The sequence below is a fragment of the Caenorhabditis remanei genome, chromosome II (genome assembly GCF_010183535.1).
Source record: "Caenorhabditis remanei strain PX506 chromosome II, whole genome shotgun sequence".
Lineage (NCBI taxonomy): Eukaryota > Metazoa > Nematoda > Chromadorea > Rhabditida > Rhabditidae > Caenorhabditis > Caenorhabditis remanei.
The window spans coordinates 9,824,584-9,843,414 of record NC_071329.1 but is presented as its reverse complement, the minus strand read 5'-3'; the positions used below and the strand labels follow the sequence as shown (position 1 = coordinate 9,843,414).

Here is an 18,831-nt window from a genome sequence, read left to right as displayed (position 1 = left end):
ATGCTCACGCTTCTGGAGCCGCCCGGGGCAAAACGATCCCCGAATGTCGGCAATTACAACAACAGATCGGCTCAACACTTGTTAAATTTAGGTAATTTTTTAAATTTAATTGGTTACGAGTATATGTTTTAATGGCAATTTATTGCAGCACCAGAAGATGAAGACTTGTATGAAGCATACGACGAAAACGAGGACTACGCAGAAAACGAAAGAACCGGAAATATCCTCACAAGAGTAAGTCGATTTTATTTTTCTTTGGAAAATTACCTGACTGAAACATCTATCGATTCAGTTTCTGGACCGATACCTCGTTGGACAATCATCATCTGCCGATTACAACGATCGATGGAAGCGGGAGTTTCGAGCTAGGCCCTCATGGTGCGATGCCGATTTGTGCCTGCAACAAATAAATCGGGTAAGAAAGTGTGCTTTCGAAGAAAAAATAACGATTGTAGTACCCAAAACTCATTATTTTCTGCATTCTTAGACTCTGTTCTCATTTTTCACAGTACGAAGATAAAATCCGGTTAGTGGTTCAACAGAAGACAATTATCTATTCGTTGGTTAGGAAACATTTGCTGTAGAGGAATGAAACACATTACGACTGAAAAGGGGGTTTTTTCATTAGGTTGTTAATCTCGAAGTTCAAATTTTTTAAAACTTCGGAGAAGCTTTGAAAGTTTGACTTGGCGTTAAATTACTCACTTTAGCGGCAAATGAATGAAAACGGAAGCGTAGTTGAAGTGTTCATTCTACTCAATTCTCCTCTCTCCATTCCACTTTGCATACACATATTTACACAGTTTTGCATTTCCGCAAAGTCAATTTCCCACCCAACTGCCACTCATAGTTTTCGACTCTACTGATACTTTATAAAATCTCGCAAGAGTATTCATTGAATTGTTCGTGTAGACCAATTCGGAAAGATCTTTTTCATTCGAAGGGCACATACTACTAGTAGTTGAATTAGGAGCCTTCCTTTTCTCTATTCTTCCTTCCTTTCTTCTATCTTTTCGACCACCCATTTTCCCATCTCGGAAAGGCACACTCGACATAAAACTGGTAGAAATGGAAAGAAAAAAGAAATGGTGTTTCGAATTGGTTTTCAATTTGAGGGATGATTGATGAGAAACGCCGAGAGCAGAGATACTAATTGCTGGGATACTATTCAAATTTTTGAAATTTGTATGTTTAATCCTCGCTTGCACACATATGTGTTCTAGTTTTTGGAGTTGGTTTTTCCAAGTTATAATGATTAAATCAATGACGCATGAAGCTAGTAAATATCAAGCGCTCAAAAGGACTTTTGGAGAATTTTTCATGCGGTTTAGATACAATCGACCGCCCATCTGGCGCCATTCATTCTTTGTTCCTCATTTTCCGACACCATATCATCGGGTTTAAGAGGCGAATCCCAAGGACATATCGTGGTTTATGAGTCTCTATTCTCAACGAGTGGGTTGAAATGAGTCACTGACGACCTTGCAATTGTCTCAACTCTGTCTTCCTAATTTACGTCCCATTCACTCCGGATGCAGGGCGTTTTTATTTGAAAGTACATGAAAAACGATGAAAGATGATCGCCATGGGTAAATTGATCAAATTGCTCAGACCACACTTTCGCTACTGCCATTGTACAAATAGAAAATTTGAAGTCTTCTGAAATTTGAGAAAGTAGCCTAAAAAATACCTTTGTCCAGTTGTGTTCATCGAATTCTTCAGTTTTTCACTCTACGTGCTCAACTCATCAAACGTGAAATGATGAAACGAGAAGAAGCAAAAAAGTTGCCAAGTTTTTTTGAGAAAACGGGGTGACTTGAAAGTATTGAATGACAAGGAAAAGAGGGGTGTAATGGGACGGAAAGAACAGATGTTGGAAGGCATGAGGAGAAAAACGTGATATAACGAAAAGTGAGGTTATGCAGTTTTGATGGATAACCCCGTGAAAATGGAGGCGAATAATATTTGTGAAAAGAAAAAAATAGAGTAGGATAAATGAGAACTCAACTATTGAATCAAAGTGTTATAAATCTGTTTTTTCAGGGAAAAGCGACGGGTAATCGATATGCTCTCTACTCCAGAAGTTTAATCCAAAAGCTTCTATTCGCTTTGGGAAATGCCGTTCATCGGAATGCTTGGTCCATCATCATCACCATCTCCTTGATATTCGCATTTTGTTGCTTCGGGCTGCAATACGTGAAAATCGAGACTGACATTGTGAAGTTATGGGTAGCACAAGGTGGACGGTTAGATGAAGAACTAAACTTTTTGCCGAACATGAAAAAACTGATGAAAGAGGAAGCTAACAACACTGGAACTGAGCTACCGAAAGAAAATGGGCTAGGTGGTGGATATCAAGTTTTGATTCAAACACCCGAATTCGAAGGACAAAATGCATTGGATCAACAACCACTTCTTAAACATGTTGAGATAATGAGGCATATTGCGAGTTTCAATGTATCTGTTCACGGAGTGTAAGTCAATTTGAACGAAGAATCAAATTATCATATCGTAGTTTAAATTTTTTAATGTACCAAAAAGGTTTCTAGTGTTTTCTGCATCTAAGATTTTTTTTTACATCGCCTTTCTTTCCAAAAATAACGAGTATTTTTCAGTGACTGGTCCCTATCCGATCTCTGTTTCAAACCGGCTCCCCCAGCTGTTGATCCAGGATCTGCCGCTGCTAACATCGATGATGTAATCGACAGGATCGTTCCATGCATTTGGATTACTCCAATCGACTGCTTCTGGGAAGGAGCGAAAGCACTTGGTCCAAATCCACCCCTTCCTAAAAAAAGTCTTGGACCTTTGGGAGCGTTTATAAGTTCTCTACCTGACAATGATATGATCCGTTGGTCAGATTTTGATCCCATCAAAGTTATTGGTGAGATTCATCGGACGTTCAATCTCGGATCTCATTATACTTTCTTTGAACGAGCTGGAGTTGGTCATGGATATATGGATCGCCCTTGTATAGATCCGCTCGATCACGAGTGTCCACCGATGGCCAAAAACCATTTCGACGTGTGTCCATACATCGATAAAATTCGGGAGACTGCACAAAAATACGGAACGGATATCGTTGAAGAGAAGAAAAAAGAAGAAGAAGGTTCTGATTGGTTTTCATGGTTCGGCAGAAAGAAGAGAGAAACTGACATAGATGCGCAAATGATTCATCCAGCTCAACCAGCTGATTCGATTCCAGTTGTTGAAGGAGCTGTTCCAGCGGATATTCCTACAACAATCGATGATTCTCCCATTCTCCCAGCAACTACACAATCACCAGAGGAAATTCAAAAGCGAAAAGACCGAGAGTTGAAAGAACGTGAGTAACCTCCATCTTAACACTATGTATTTCATACACTTATTTTATTTCCAGATTGTCAGAAGTACCGAAAGTCCGCTTTCGAATGGTTGAAACAGAACAGAGACAAGTGGGCGGAAGTCATGACTGAAGATATGTATCCAAAAAATGTCAATTATGCAGCTGAAATGACTGGTGGATGTAGCGGATTCGCATCGAACGTCCTTCATTGGCCAGAAGATATGATTCTTGGAAATCCTCGTCGTGAGAAAACGCCAGGAAATCTCACAGGAGCCGATGCTCTTCAATCAGTATTTCTCGTTGCTAGCCCGGATGATGTATTCCTTCGATTCCAACAAAAACCAGGAAGAAAACCCATGAAACCTGGATTGGACTACTCGATTTGGAATAAGACAGCTGCTGAAAAAGTACTTCAAGCATGGCAGAGGAACTTCACGAAGTCTATATATACCCATGTAGCCAACTTTGATGAACATGGAAATGAGAGAAGAACATTGCATCCACTTGCTTCTACCTCAATCGCTGATATGCTTGAGGAATTCTGTCAATTCAACTACACTATCATCTTCGCTGGATATGCTCTTATGCTTGCTTATGCCATCGTCACTCAAGCTCGTTTTGACAATTGTCTTCCAGCTACAGAATCTTCGATGGGACTTGCTCTTGCTGGAGTATTAGTCGTGACATTTGCTTCAGTTGCTGGACTCGGTCTTGCCACGTGGTTTGGAATCGAATTCAATGCTGCTACAACACAGATTGTCCCATTCCTCACTCTTGGAATCGGTGTTGATAATATGTTCATGTTGTTGCATAACTACCGTGACGTCGTGAAACTTGCCGGAGGACATGCGGAGATGGCGATATTGATGAGAGAAACTGGAATGTCGATTCTGTGTACTTCAATTAACAATATCCTTTCGTTCCTCACTGGAACGTTACTGCCAATTCCTGCACTCCGATCATTCTGTGCTCAATCAAGTATCTTGCTCACGTTCAATTTCATCGCAATCCTTACCATCTATCCAGCGATCATTTCAATCGATCTTCGAAGAAAGAAAGCTCAACGCCGTGATTTGCTATGTTGTTTGTATGGGGACACTCGTGAAGAGTCGTATTCTATGATTTCGAAGCCAAAGATTCAAAACAAACGTATTATTGGAGCTCCATCAGAAGCTTCTATTATGCAACAGTTCGACGGAATTACACAAGCCCAAATGGCTTCCAGCGACGATCCAGCTCCATACTCACTTCATGCATTCATTAGATATTATTACATTCCATTAATCTCGAGGCCAGCTTGTAAAGTTGCTGTTATTATTGGTTGTCTTACACTGCTCGCTGCTTCGATTTATGGAATGCAACAGTCGACTCTTGGTTTGGAACTCGGCGATGTCCTACCTGAGCACACAGCTCCAGCTCAATTTTTGAGAGCCAGAGACAAATATTTCAGGTACTTGATTGTTTCAATTCTTTATTTCACCAATGTGTTCTCATTTCAGTTTCTATCCAATGTTCGCGGTTATCAAAGGACCGAATATTGACTATGCCCTTCAGCAACGTCAAATCGAAAACTATCGTATATCAATGGGAGCTTCCAAATTTATCATCAAGAACAAACACCAAGAACCATCAGAGAAGTACTGGCTAGGATTGATGAGAGATTGGTTGATTAGCATACAACGTGGTTTCGATGAAGAACTTGCTAAAGGGTCTTTCGATCTGGCAACTGGAACCATTATCGGAAACAACGTCTCTGAAGATGCTCGTATTGCTCATGCGCTGATGTGCTCTCATGGTGAATTATACGAGTGTGCTGGACGAGTTGGAAGGATTCGCCTAGTCGATGCCAGCGGAATGATCAATTATGATGGTTTTTACAACTATTTGACCGCTTGGTACAATGTCGATCACATGATGTACTACGTTTCGCAAGCTTCATTCTTCCCAACACCACCAAAATGGACTTTAATGAAGAATCACACCGAGAACTACATTCCAGCTGCAAAACCGCTTGTCTACTCGCAGATTCCATTCTACTTGACTGGTCTCACGGACACGACAGTAATTGTGAAAGCTATCAAGGAGATTAGAGACGTTTGTGAAAGATTCAACGAACTAAAATTGCCAAACTTCCCTCAAGGAATTGCTTTCACATTCTGGGAGCAGTATCTTTTCTTAACTGGCAATCTCATGCAAGCTATTTCGATTATCACGATTTCCGTCTTCTGTGTAATCTCGGTGCTTCTTTTCAATCCATGGGCAGCGGCTATGGTAGTTTGCATTCTTGGAATCATGACATGCGAACTTGCTGGGTTCATGGGACTCGTCGGAATCAAACTCAATCCAGTATCAGCAGTAACACTTATCACTGCGGTTGGAATCGGAGTCGAATTCACCGTTCATGTTGTCGTTTCCTTCTTGACAGCACTTGGAACTAGAGCTCAACGGACGTCATCAGCTGTCGATCGAGTATTTGTCCCGGTTATTCACGGATCCTTCTCCACATTGCTTGGTATCTTGATGCTTGGATTTTCAGAATTCGAGTGAGTAACTCGGTTTCAAACTCAGTTTGAATTATTTTTTTCAGATTTGTTGTCAAATATTTTTTCATTGTTATGACTGCTCTAATTGCAACAGGAATTATCAATGGTCTTATTTTACTTCCAGTTCTGTTATCTTGGTTTGGTCCAAAACGAGAAGTAAGAATCATTGATATTCGAATTTTAATTACTCATTTTGTAATTGTAGATCTCACCTGCCGACGGGAAAACGACACTCGCTTTGCCACCACCATTGCCAAAAAACTTGAATTCATCACGATCAGGCGGTGATGATTCTGATGAGGATGATGAGCCGAGCGGCCTTGTAATGTACTCCAGGCAAGCTCCTCCAAGTAGGACGTCAGGAGGAACACGCGGGACACAATCGAGCGGAAATAACACATCACGCCGGCTTCCAGTCGTATAACCATAGGAGTTTGTTCCGAAGTCTGGAGCACATCATACTTACACACAAATGTAAAAATGGGTAAATTTCTTTCTGATGAATGCCAAGCATTGTGAACTAATCTCTTTTCTCAATGTTTCGTTGTCATATTTTCTTCTAAATTATTATTTGTCATTTCTTTTTTCTAACGGTCGATTACACACTTCTGGTGAAACTCCCCCTTTCTCGCATAACATCTTTATAGCTGTTTATGTTAATTAAACTCGGTATAAGAAGAAAACTAGCTAATTAACATAATCACTATAGAATCAATCATTATTTTGACACACTCCAATCTTCTCTAGCACTCAATTAACACCTTCAAAAACTGAAAAAAAAAACTTGACTTCGCGCGGTTTCAAACGAATATAAAGCTTTACCATCATAGTATTTTCCCCCATCTCTTCTTTTCTCGCACTCATATCGAAGACTATTTTTGGCGCCACCACCATCTTTTTTTGATATTGATTGCCAAGTTCTTTATCGAAAAGAGATGTGGATGATAGATATTCCAAAAAAGATGAACCATAAAAGCTTTGTTATTTATAACTATTTAGCTGTATCGTTCATCTTTTCGTATTCTCTCCCTTTGCACCCATTTGGTCTTTTTCTGCCGTTTTTTGTTCCCCTCTGTGAATGATCTCAGCAAACTTTGGGATTTTAATTATTTTATTAGCACAAGCCAAGATTGTTTACTTGTCCCCCTTGATTTTTATTGTTTCCTTTGCCCAACCCCAAACTTTCTCTCGAATTTTTTCGGATGAATAAACCTTTTTCTAACATGAAAATGGAATAATGATCTTATTGTCAGAAAGGTGATTTACAGATTCAAAATAAAATTATCTTGACAGGGTGGATAGTTCCTTCTCTACAAAAATTGTTATTTCAGTTCAAAAATTGAATATTAATAAAACAACAATCCGAGACCCCGGGACGAGGTTTTGCTAATGTTCGGTCACAAAACAGTTTAAAAAAAGGAAAACATAATTGAAAGCACTTATGATGAACTATGATGTCTCCGGACCCTTTTTCCGATGACCATTTTAATGATTCCTTCGAAAACTTTATTCCAACACCATCAGCTGTTCGGAGACGAAGTGAAGCAATAATTGCTCCAGATGAAGTATTTCATAATTATTGATTTCTAAAAAGATTGTTTTAAGGAATCTCTGGATGGATTTGTTGAAGATGAACAAGTGACGGTCATCGAGAATCGAGCAAACGACACAGTTTTAGTCGAAGATGATATTAGTTTTGGAGAGGGTAGAGTGGATTTAGATGATACTATCAGTCGAATGCTAGATTCAAGTGAAGACGAAGAGGAGAGAGACGAAGAACCAAAAAATGATGCACTCGCGAATCTTTTGAAATCATTTCGAGAAGTTGAACCAACGGGAGAACAAGACGAAGAAGACGTTTCAAATGTTAGTATCGATATATTTGGAGATACAACCAGAGAAAGAGAAGAAAATGAAGAAGTAGACGATGAAAATATGGAGACGATAGTTGAGGAAGCAATATTGTTACCTGTTTATGTTCCTGACGGAAAGGAAATTCCAACAAGAAAACGTCATGTAGAATCTACAGAATGTGAACCTTCCACTTCTTATAAAACGGCAACCATTCCTGCCGCTCTCGGTATTGATGGTCCTGTTGGTTTAGTCAGTTCGGAAGTTGGAGATCAACGATATCAACCGAAAACTATCAACATTCACGGACAGACTTTTGAGATAAATAGCTTTGTAAGAAAGACAGTTAGCGTGTTCTGTAAAAAACATATAAATATATTTACAGAACGATTACATGAGAATGAAGATTACGAAGTTGAATCATCAAGTGAACAGTGAAAAATCTAAACCATTTGAAAAAGTCTCAGAAACATTGAAAGGATATTCAGTGTTTGTAAATGGATACACAGGTTTGTTCTATATAGATAATGAAACTTCATATCAGAATTTTAATAATTTCAGAGCCTCCAGCCCTTGTTATTCGAGACCTTATGATGTCACATGGTGGTGAGTATCACTGTTATTATCAACATGGAATCACCACTTACACAATAGCTTCTTCAATTGCAACAGCAAAAGTTAACAGAATCAGAGAGAAAGAGATTTTCATCAAGGCTGACTGGATTACCGAATCGTAAACATTGCCTTTTATAGCAACCATATCAGCATTACTTACAGAATTGCCGCAGGAAAACCACTCGATTATCGGGATTTTCTGATATACGAGAAAGGTTCACAAGAGAAAGGACAAATGCAACAATTCTTAAATTCGGCAAGATCTACTAATACTGTAACTGAGAAAGAAATAACCAGTCCAAACAGGTTTCAAGATGCTCGGAATCCGAATTTCATTCGAGATTATTATGCAAGAAGTCGGCTACATTTAATTTCAACTCTTGCTCAAGATATGAAAGATTTTGTAGCAAACTTGAAAATGGATGGAAAAATGACTGAAAAGTGTTTTGCGGAAGAAGAATTAAGGGAAATAGGACATGCAGCGAGTAAAACAAATTTAGGGAATACGGTATTTCATGTGGATTTGGATTGTTTTTTTGTCTCAGTGGCTGTCAGAGATCGAATGGATTTGAAAGATAAAGAAGTAGCTATCACGCATAGCAAAGTGAGTAACCAGAAAGTAATAAATAAATGAAAACGTACTACAGGGAACAGTTTCAAACAGTATGAGCGAAGTGGCATCATGCAGTTACGCAGCTAGAAATTGTGGAGTGAAAAATGGAATGCTCGTGAGAGATGCTTTACAAAAATGTCCTCAACTGACGCTTCTTCCTTATCAATTTGATGACTATGTGTTAGTTAGCCGTCAAATTTATCAAATTTTGGCCAGTTACACATTGGAACTGCGTGCTGTCTCTTGTGATGAAATGTATATTAACATGAGCAATTTATGTGAGAAATACGGTATAAATGATCCCACTGCTCTTGCTGAGCACATTCGTAAAGTGATACGGGAGAAGACAAGATGTCCAGCCAGTGTTGGAATAGGATCAACCAGTTTATTGGCTCGGCTTGCAACAAGACATGCGAAACCAGATGGAGTATTTTGGATTACTGAAGAAAAAAAGAATGAGTTTATGGCAGACGAAAGAATCAGAGATCTTCCTGGAGTCGGCTTTGAAATGACGCACCGATTAAGTTCTTTTTTCGGTAATCATCAAACTCGGGTGATCAGAATGTAATCTTGTTTTACAGGCGATATCACAAAATGTAGTCAACTCCAGCAAAAAACGAAAAGAGAACTTATTCCGGTGTTCGGACCAAAATTAGCTACAAAAGTATTCAATCAATGTCGCGGAACCGAAGAAGATCCTGTTGATTTCTGGAAAACTCAGATTAGAAAATCAGTTTCCTGTGATATTAATTATGGAATCAGATTCACAAAAGTAAGGAAATACTATAAAAACAAAAATGTTCAATTGAAACTTGCAGAAAGAAGAAGTGTTGCAACTGATGACAGCGATTGGTACAGAGTTAGAGAGAAAATTGACCGATAGTAAAACGAGTGCAGGGTCTTTAACTCTAAAATTAATGGTATTCGATATTCAAGCTTCAATTTTCAACGAATAATCTTATCTCATATTAGGTGCGATCAGCTGATGCTCCTCTCCAAACTGCCAAGTTTATGGGACATGGAATTTGTGATATTTTTACGAAAACATGCAATCTTTCTGTAGCGACAAATCGAGGCGAAACTTTAACATCAGAATCTATGAGGCTATATGCCAAAGTATCACCGAAAGTTGAAGATCTTCGTGGAGTTGGAGTAACTTGCGGAAAATTGAAAAGTAAAATTAAAAAAGACGCTGCAACAGCTGTTCAAGAAATGTTTGGAATAGGAAGAAAGGAAGAAATCAGCCGAAATCCAGTGAATCCGAGATCAAAAAGTAATAATTGTTCAATGTTTCCTGGAAATCGTATTTTTTATTTCAGAAACAATATCATCAAATATACGAGAACAAGACGAAGATGATGATCGAGATATGCGTATTCAAATGAACGAACCACGAATTCCTTCGTGTTCAATCCAACATCTGAAACGAATACCTCATCCAACTGAAGTTCGAATATCAAATGAAATCGATATTCCCGGAATATTGAAACTTTCTAGAAGCCATATACGGAAGTCGGTGAAAGCTTCTGAATTGGAGGAAGAAAACAGTGTGGATCTGAGTGAAAAGTGCATATCTATATTGGAAAAGTTTTTGCAGAGCGGTGAGTTAATATTTGAAAAAATGTTCTATACTGGTAACTATTTTTTCAGAACCAACGAAAGAACATGTATTGGATATTCATGAGATCCTCTCAACATTGTTAATCTCTGGGAAACTGCTGACATTAAAATCTGTGCTTCAGAAGTTTGAGGAGATGTCGATGAATTCTGAGAAGTCCCACGAAGATTGGTTCACAGTATTTCATTCTATGCAACCATATATCAAAGAAGAATCGACGAATTTATTCGAATATCCATTGGAGTCAATAGATGGACGAACTTCCAAATGTGCAAACCGTTGTATTGGAAACTCAAAGATTAATCAAAAAACTCTGATTCCAAGAGAAGTATTTGTTCCAGACTCAACTAATGACGATAAATGATTAATTTTGTGATATAATGAGTCTAAATAAAATATTTATTTTCAAAAAACGTTATCACGTTCATTTGTTTAATTTTGATCTGCGCTACTCACAACTCCACGTTACATATCCAACAGAACAAACATGTGAAATGGTCTATCGAAATTGATTATTTCACAAATTCAACACTAAGAAGCGAAATCAAAGAATGTCGCAATCGGATCTATCAGTATTGTCCGCTCATACTGCCACGAGTTTCCACGAAATGGACTTGGAAATCTTGAAAGAGACTCAAAAGAACTTGGAACTAGAGATGAATGACAGAATGAATGTTGGAAAGGAGATTGAAGTAGAAGAGATGATGGAAACCCCTGTCGTTTTTGTGGCTGTTGACGATCAGAATCTGAAAAATGGCCAAGATGTGGATTCATTTGTTTTCGAGAAACTGGAATTTCGAGTAAAACAAGTAGTTGAGTACGGTACTCGTCGTGTCTATCTCTCTGTTCAATCAACGACTCCAGCTGAATGGAATCTTCTTGTTCAACTTAGAATCAAGACAGGATCCCAATCGAATATTCTGAATGTTGTCGATAAAGATGTATTCAAGTTTGATGCTTTTTCCTATCCACTCAATGTGGAAATTCAGAATAATGATGTCAAGTTTCTGAAATTTGAGATGCGAGTCCTTAATCTGGTAATCATAATTAACTTTATCGTTTAGTGTGTCCGATACTTTCAGATGTATCTTGATTATCCGAAATTTGAAGATGGTGACGAAGTTATTGAGTTTGATGATGGATCTACTATTCGTGTTCACTCAAATATTCTTGCGCTTTTGTCTGATTTCATGGCAGGGGCAGAGAAACAATATGCATCTCGTTCAGGATGTTCAGCCATCAGAGTAACGTCTTCTGAGAAAGAAGCATTTCTGGAGCTTCTCTATCAAGCATATCCAACTCGTCGTCCCATTTATTCATCTTTTCGTCGTTTGACTGCCGCTTCTGTTGCTTACAAATGTGATATTTTGATCTATCATTTATCAAAACATCTCATTGAATACAACTTCAGACCGGTTAGTTTTCTATGGAGGAACCATGAATCAGTTAATATTCAGATGACATTCATTCAACGCTTCCAAGCATCCATTGAGAATCGTCTCGAACCGGCAATTCGTGAACTTGCATTCCGTGCTGCATTGGACGGAACTTGGAATCGTCTTATTCAATCTGGATTCGAACCGGAGAATTTCTGTGGGAGACAAGTCTATACAAAGATTGTTTGTCCAGCAATTCTGGAGGCAAGAAGTGCGAGACCCGATGCAACAACTTTTCAACCGCCAGTTCAGAAACTCAACTTTATTGAATTGGAAGTGAGTGAAATATGTCTGAATTCTAGCCACGAAACATGGTTTTTCCAGGAAGGAGACAATACGAAATCATCAATTCTGTTCAGAGGAACTCATTTTTATATCAACAGTGGACTCTTGGCTGCCCATGGAAAAGAAATGTTGTGTATTGGTCAGAATGGAGAGTATATTGCTCGTTATACTCCAGAATTCCATCGTGAATGTGCGAGAGAAAACTTGATTCCTGGTGAAGTACTTGTTCAACTTTTCACTTATATGCATCCGATGGGAGACGTTCCACATCCAACTATGATTCGTGCTTGTATCGTTTTTGCTCATGACCATGGATGGAATGTTGTAAAAGAAAACTTGGAGCAAGAGTTCGAACCACCGATAACTCCAGATGAATACATGTCTCAGTTGGTTTTTGGTGACAAGTTTGATCTCAAAAACTTGCTTCGTGTCAATATTCAAAGGGCTGAATCAAGGTGAGTCTTTGGATATAAAGTGTAATCATCGTATGTTTTCAGTTGCCGTGAACTCGCTGAAGCACTCGAGAAACATGGAAAGTTGAAGATGTTGAAAGATCGGACTCGTGAAGAAATTCTAGATAGAATGTGCAGTGGATGGGGATTGAATCCAATGGTCAATCGTCTTTCCACGAGATTTCCAACAACTTTCCATCATCGAACTGTCAATTTGGAACGTGGAAAAGCAGTGGTTGTTGGAGAAGGAAGAGCTATTGACACGTTGAATTCAATGGCTTCGGAACATGCTTTTGGGGAACCGAATGAGCTGATTGTCCTCGAATAGACAGCTATTTTTCACACTTACCGGTTTTTTATCGACCATTGGTTTATGGCTTTATAATTGTATTATTTCCCGATAAAATGATTTGGTATGTGACTTCTTATCCTATTTCAGAATCATTTGAAACCATTATTGAGGCGTTATTATACTTTGAGGAGGTATTATAAAAATTTATGATCGTTAACAGTCAAAAAAGAAGGAACTTGAAGGACTATATTATGGAAAAATATTGAGAATTGGAATATGCCATCTCTAATTGTAAATACAGAGAACTCTAGTTCTTACAACAAAATGCTAACATACGAATCAGCTCGTATTTCAGTTGAACTCATGAAATAAGTCACTTGGAGCTCGGTATTCAACAATAAAACTAGAACTAAAATACTATTTGCGTGTCTACGAGGTCAAACTACTCTAAGAGCACAAATGAGCTCCGCGCGGAAAACTACCTCGGCACCAAGCAAACAATATATTCCTTACGTTGCGCATTATTTCCGCGAGCAACTTTCATATAGCCATTTTTTTTTAGATTTCGTTTACACATGCAATTACTATTTTCCACGTTTTCAAATGGGTTAGGTTTAAAAAAACTGTAATCAGTTTCAGAAGCTATTGAGATCAATGCAAGTTATTTTTCAGAAGTCATCATTATTCATAACTGAGCTATGAACTTGTGCCCTAACCGCTGTCGTACACCACAATTTGTAAACCTCGAGAATGATTTCTTGAGCATATCCAACCATCTTTCTCTTTGATAGTTGCATCAATTTGTTATCACTTTCTTTCACTTTCATCTCACTTTACTGCTCAATCGACGCTACTGCGATTCTTCTAGTTCCGTTCCATTTCTTCATCTTCTTCTACTTTCTATTCTTCAATTTTCTGCGTCTCTTCATCTGTCTGTATCACTTTTTGCGCGGTCCCATCTCAATGTTTTGCACATTTGCATTCCGTCAGCTGTCTCTATATCCTGATGATTCGGGGTGAATCGAGTAGAGAAAAGAGTTAATGTTATTGACCACTGCTTCTTCCTCTTCACTTCTTCTCACCTTTTTGTATTTTTCTGTTACAGATAGTATAGTTGAGTTGGAAACTGTCCTATTGTTACCCGTTGATTGCTCTACATCTGTAATACTCACCACTGACCAGCATTTTTGATTTTGACACTGATTTTGACACTTTTGTGTAAATATCCGTTTCTCCTTTCTCAATCGGAATCTGATCCTTGAAAATAGTCGATTCCCTTGCAAATGGTCGAGATCCAGATTTTAAGAACTTATCAGAGTTGGGATTATAAAACAAGAGAAATCCAAGAATGAAAAAAAACTACTTCCATGGAAAGTTTACACCAAGTGACTCATTTTCCTCATAAATTTTACCAGAGACAGTTCGGAATGACGAATCTGTTATAAATTTTATTGCTAGGAAAAGTAAACAAGTCGATAGACAAAGTAAGTATGTCTATTCTACCTTTTTTGAATTTCGAACAATGAGAGTTCCAACTCAACACAACAGATCAGTATAGAAGATTGAGCAAATAGTCAAGATCTTCCCAGATGCCGTCACCTACATTTCGTTTTTGAAAGCTGTCTGAAGTATTTCCCTTCTTCTCCATTTTTAGTGCAGTCATGTTTTGTGTTGAGAGAAATAGACAGTCTCCCGCTCGTATCAACAATAATATTGTCTTAACATACCCGCGCACTCTCTCGGTTTTGTTCAGTTTCTCTCTGCTTGTCACCACCACCTTCTTATGTAATATATACATTCGCCGCTGCGCGCCAGCAGTGGCTTTTCCTCTTCTGATTACACACAGACATACACATACAAAAACTATCAATTCTCAATCTAATCATCATAATCATTATCAACCTCTTCTCTCTCCTCCTCCATTTCCTTCTGCTTCCAACTAAATCCAGATGGTTCTATTCCACATAAAAGTTGATCCATTGAAAGAGACTCATTGAGTTTTTCTCACCGGTTTGTTGGTATAGTGATGATATGATTGTTGATCAGATCAGTGTAGGAGGGTGTTTGAGCACCCTCGTTTTTTCTTGTCCTAAGTGAACTGAAGGACTCTAGACAGGGAATACTGTAGGTGTGGTTCAAGAGAATACCTGTGATTTCATTCTTCCTGAAATAAAATTTATTGTAACAACTCGTTAATGACTTAACAGTAATTAGAGGATGCGAAATGACAAATCAGAGGATGAATATTACAGATTTTCTTTTTTTGCTGTGCTTGTTGGATGCAGCTGCCGAATACCGTAGCCGAGAATATGTAAAAAGTCCTCAGTAATCAGTTCCAGGGTTATACTTTCAATTTCAAAAATATTACCAAGTTCTCATTTTCTTCTTTTCTTCTTTTCTAATGTCCTCATCTGCTCTACTTTTTATTTCTCATCAATTCATTAAATCATTTTTCGTCCACCTCCTCTCATCTCATTTATTTCATTTTCAATTTCCTTGCGGAATCTATCATAACGACCTCGATAGTCACAGTTTGACCTGCATCTTCTAATTCTTTTTACGCACAAAAAATGAACATGATCTTCTTTTTCATCTATCTCTTCACTTCTGATATTTATTCGAAAGTGCGCTCTTCTCACTTTTCAATCTTCTAGTGGAAGTCTAGTGACGACACACTTTCAAATGGAGAAACAGACAGAGAGATGGATATGAAAAACCGTTATGTATTTCAAGAGAGAAGGGGATACCTCGTTTTGACTGCGCAGCGATGACGACCGAAAGAACAAGCATTAACCCGATATTATGACCTGGTACCGGTACCCAAACGGTCACAGGTATCCCATCTCTCTCTCCCTAATTCTCGAGATTTTAGTTTTGATCGCCGTTTCTTTGTTTTTCTGATATAAGCTACAGTTGAAAAATCAACAGTCGCTTTCCCTGTTACAGTATATCCCACCTACAGTATACTTTCGGATGTTTGATATTGTCTTTGTGGAAATCTTGTACCGTATCCAGATTGATGTTCATTTTGTTTATACGATCAGAATACAATAATCTTTTTTTCAAGAGGAAACATTAAACAAAAAGAAAGTTTTTTGATCCACGCCGTATCTTTTCATTGTATGGTTTTGAGTGTAACCCTTTCAAATAATTCTCGTTAAATTACTAAAAAACTGAAACAGGTATATCGGATTGGATACCCAAAACAGCTAGTTCAATTATTTTTCCAACATCAAACAGTACACTCTGTTAGAAGAGCATCGATTATAAAAATATTGAATCAGTTTTCGTTTGTTTCCAGGTATTACTTGAAACCTTCAAACAATGCACTGTCTTCTTGTTTCGCATAGATTCCTAGTAAAAGTAAAATGTGCTTCTAGCCAACTTTTCCTTCTTCTTCTTTTCCATTCTACTCCATTACTATATCACAATCACAAATCGAGTGTAAACTATTTCCTTCACTCAATTCTTTCCTCTGACTCACCATTTCCCCGTTCTTTTTTCTTTTCCACTATTCATTCCCTCTTTTTTCTTCACACATATATCTACATATCCATAACAAACTGTGCGTGTTTCTTTCCATTCACCCATCCATTTCTTTCTATTCCAATCTCTTTTTTCTAGTCACCAACGGTTCGAAAAAACAGTTTTCCGTTCTAGTTGCAATCTGATTTTCTATGCTAATTCAATGAGTGAGAGTGTGTTTGAATATGTAAAACTATCAGAAATGAAAGAAAAGAGGATTCCATTTGTGTATGTAGTTGGCACTCAAAATTAAAATCCGAAATTCATACTTCCGTTTTTTGGAGAGAGAAAACACGATGACTGCTCGAAGAAAAACAACTTTTTGTACTCCAATTGTGTTCTTTTTTGTAGAAGAAAAATAATTTGAGATTTTTGCTGGACTCTTTGAATACAATGGGATCAGAAGATTGATCATTATCACCCCTAATAAACCGGCAATGGAAAGTCATTTTGAAAAAGAAACTATAAAGCAATTATCAACATGTAAATTTCAATTGAACATTTCTCTCATTAGGCTGCGAGGTTTTCACAAAAAGTTCTTCTTCGGTCGAGCAGCATTCCCAATAATAAATACATCGAGAAAGTTTTGAAAATAGAGCAGCACTTGGCTGAAACGTTAATTCACAGCTCTTTTCCATTCTCCCATTCACTATTTTTAATTCCCCATAAATCCATCAAAACTATCACCGTTTCCATCTGACCTCTATTTCATTCTCTATCCGCATATCATTCTCCTCCCTTTTCCATAAAATTCCTTTCCTATTTTTTCTGTCTCCAACTTCTTCTTCTTTTCCTTCTATTTGCCACGTCGTTCATGCTTTCATCACGTCGTCTTGATCGATTTATCACCTTGCTTTTCCATTCGGTTTTTCGTTTCTTTTATCGTTCCTTCTTCTTTTTATCGCCTTTTTCTCTTCTGTTTCCACCGTTAAAAACTCATAAAACTATCGGTTTCTAACATGCAAATACTAGACATATCTTCTTGTTATCCCACTATGGTCCAATCCCATTTTCATCAGTTTTTTTCGTTTTCAGATATGTCCAAAATGTTCACATATTGAAGAAAAAACAAGGAATCCCTCTATTTCTTTTGTTTTCTCTTCTAGTCCAAACCTCATTAAACGGCGGCAAAACGGGGGTCCCAGCCCCGAAAAAAACGGAGAAAAGAGTCCATTATTTTGATATATTTGTTTCCTTTTCTCTCGTTTCTTTCCATCATTCGCTCCATTGGCTCCACATGTCTCTGCAGACATTTTCTTAACTTTCTACAGAGAAAAAACTAAGTGTTCTTTGTTTTTGAGATTCCTTCAGCACAGATTTTCCGTAAAAACATGTTTCAGTTTTTTTCTCAAACCTCTGTGATTTATAATGTGTACTCGAGTTCTCCCAGAAGAAAACTTTTTTCGAATGTTTGATAAATTGGAAATAGTCCAGGTCATTCACAACTCATATCCTACTTTTTTCCTGAACACCCATTCTGAGATTGTACTTTACCACTCCCTTTCTCCCTTTTTTCTATTTTCTCTGAATACCAGCTTCCATTTTACTCAGTTCACTCTTTTCTTTCTTTCATTTTTTCTCCCTAAATACGTATTTTTGTCCCACCCAAACAGTTGTTGACCTGTACATCCCATACATAAACCCATCATGTTGATATCTTCTCATCATCACGTTTCTTAGTACAAACTAGCCGTATTTCCAAGTCTCTTTTCACATATCTTCCCCTTTTTTCGGGGTAGTAGTTGTAGCTTTTCTTATCTATTCCATCTATTTCTTCTTTTTCTTATTCTCTATTCCTACCAGAAAACCCGCGACTTTTTCGACGCCCTCCCACAAGGTTAACTTCAACTTTAGACATCTAATACTACCACTAAATGACTATTGTTTCACAAATTGAAATCAGAGTAAATGATCGGAAGAAGAAGAGCGAGGAAACTGATTTATTCTTTTTGAATCTGTTTCAATTTGACCTGATTACTTTTTAGATAAAAATAGATCACTGGTTTCATGTCGTTCTGCCTGAATTCGGATCACCGTTCCTATATATTTCTGGTTCCCGTCCGGAATTACTGTTCAAACCAATTTTGTTTCAATTTTCTTCGAAATTCTCTTCTCACTAGATCGAGCTCATGTGCTAAAGAAATTCATCAAGTCAACTGGAATACGTTCAATAATGTTAGGATGTTTTTTTCTCTTATTATCTGCTGCAATACCAACTTTTTCGAACACAATCCACATATTCTTGTTTACTTCCGACCCAGACAACACCTATAACT

General features: G+C 37.8%; 2 protein-coding genes across 2 annotated transcripts; both read left to right on the top strand.

Annotated features, from left to right (window-relative positions):
- On the top strand, window positions 1–10,929 carry GCK72_005683 (uncharacterized protein; the record flags this gene model as incomplete). Its single annotated transcript, XM_053725285.1, has 19 exons — window positions 1–91; window positions 149–234; window positions 293–415; window positions 2,044–2,474; window positions 2,616–3,325; window positions 3,380–4,775; window positions 4,825–5,868; window positions 5,913–6,024; window positions 6,074–6,190; window positions 7,474–8,052; window positions 8,105–8,228; window positions 8,281–8,452; window positions 8,497–8,938; window positions 8,982–9,483; window positions 9,529–9,719; window positions 9,766–9,867; window positions 9,920–10,220; window positions 10,267–10,548; window positions 10,598–10,929. 19 exons carry the CDS (start codon window positions 1–3, stop codon window positions 10,927–10,929), a joined length of 7,137 nt encoding a protein of 2,378 aa, XP_053589479.1.
- Window positions 10,930–11,116: 187 nt separating this feature from the next.
- GCK72_005682 (uncharacterized protein) lies at window positions 11,117–13,066 on the top strand (the record flags this gene model as incomplete). Its single annotated transcript, XM_053725284.1, has 5 exons — window positions 11,117–11,602; window positions 11,648–11,980; window positions 12,023–12,277; window positions 12,326–12,741; window positions 12,784–13,066. The coding sequence occupies 5 exons, from the start codon at window positions 11,117–11,119 to the stop codon at window positions 13,064–13,066; spliced, it is 1,773 nt and encodes a 590-aa protein (XP_053589478.1).
- Between the last annotated feature and the right edge of the window lie 5,765 nt (window positions 13,067–18,831).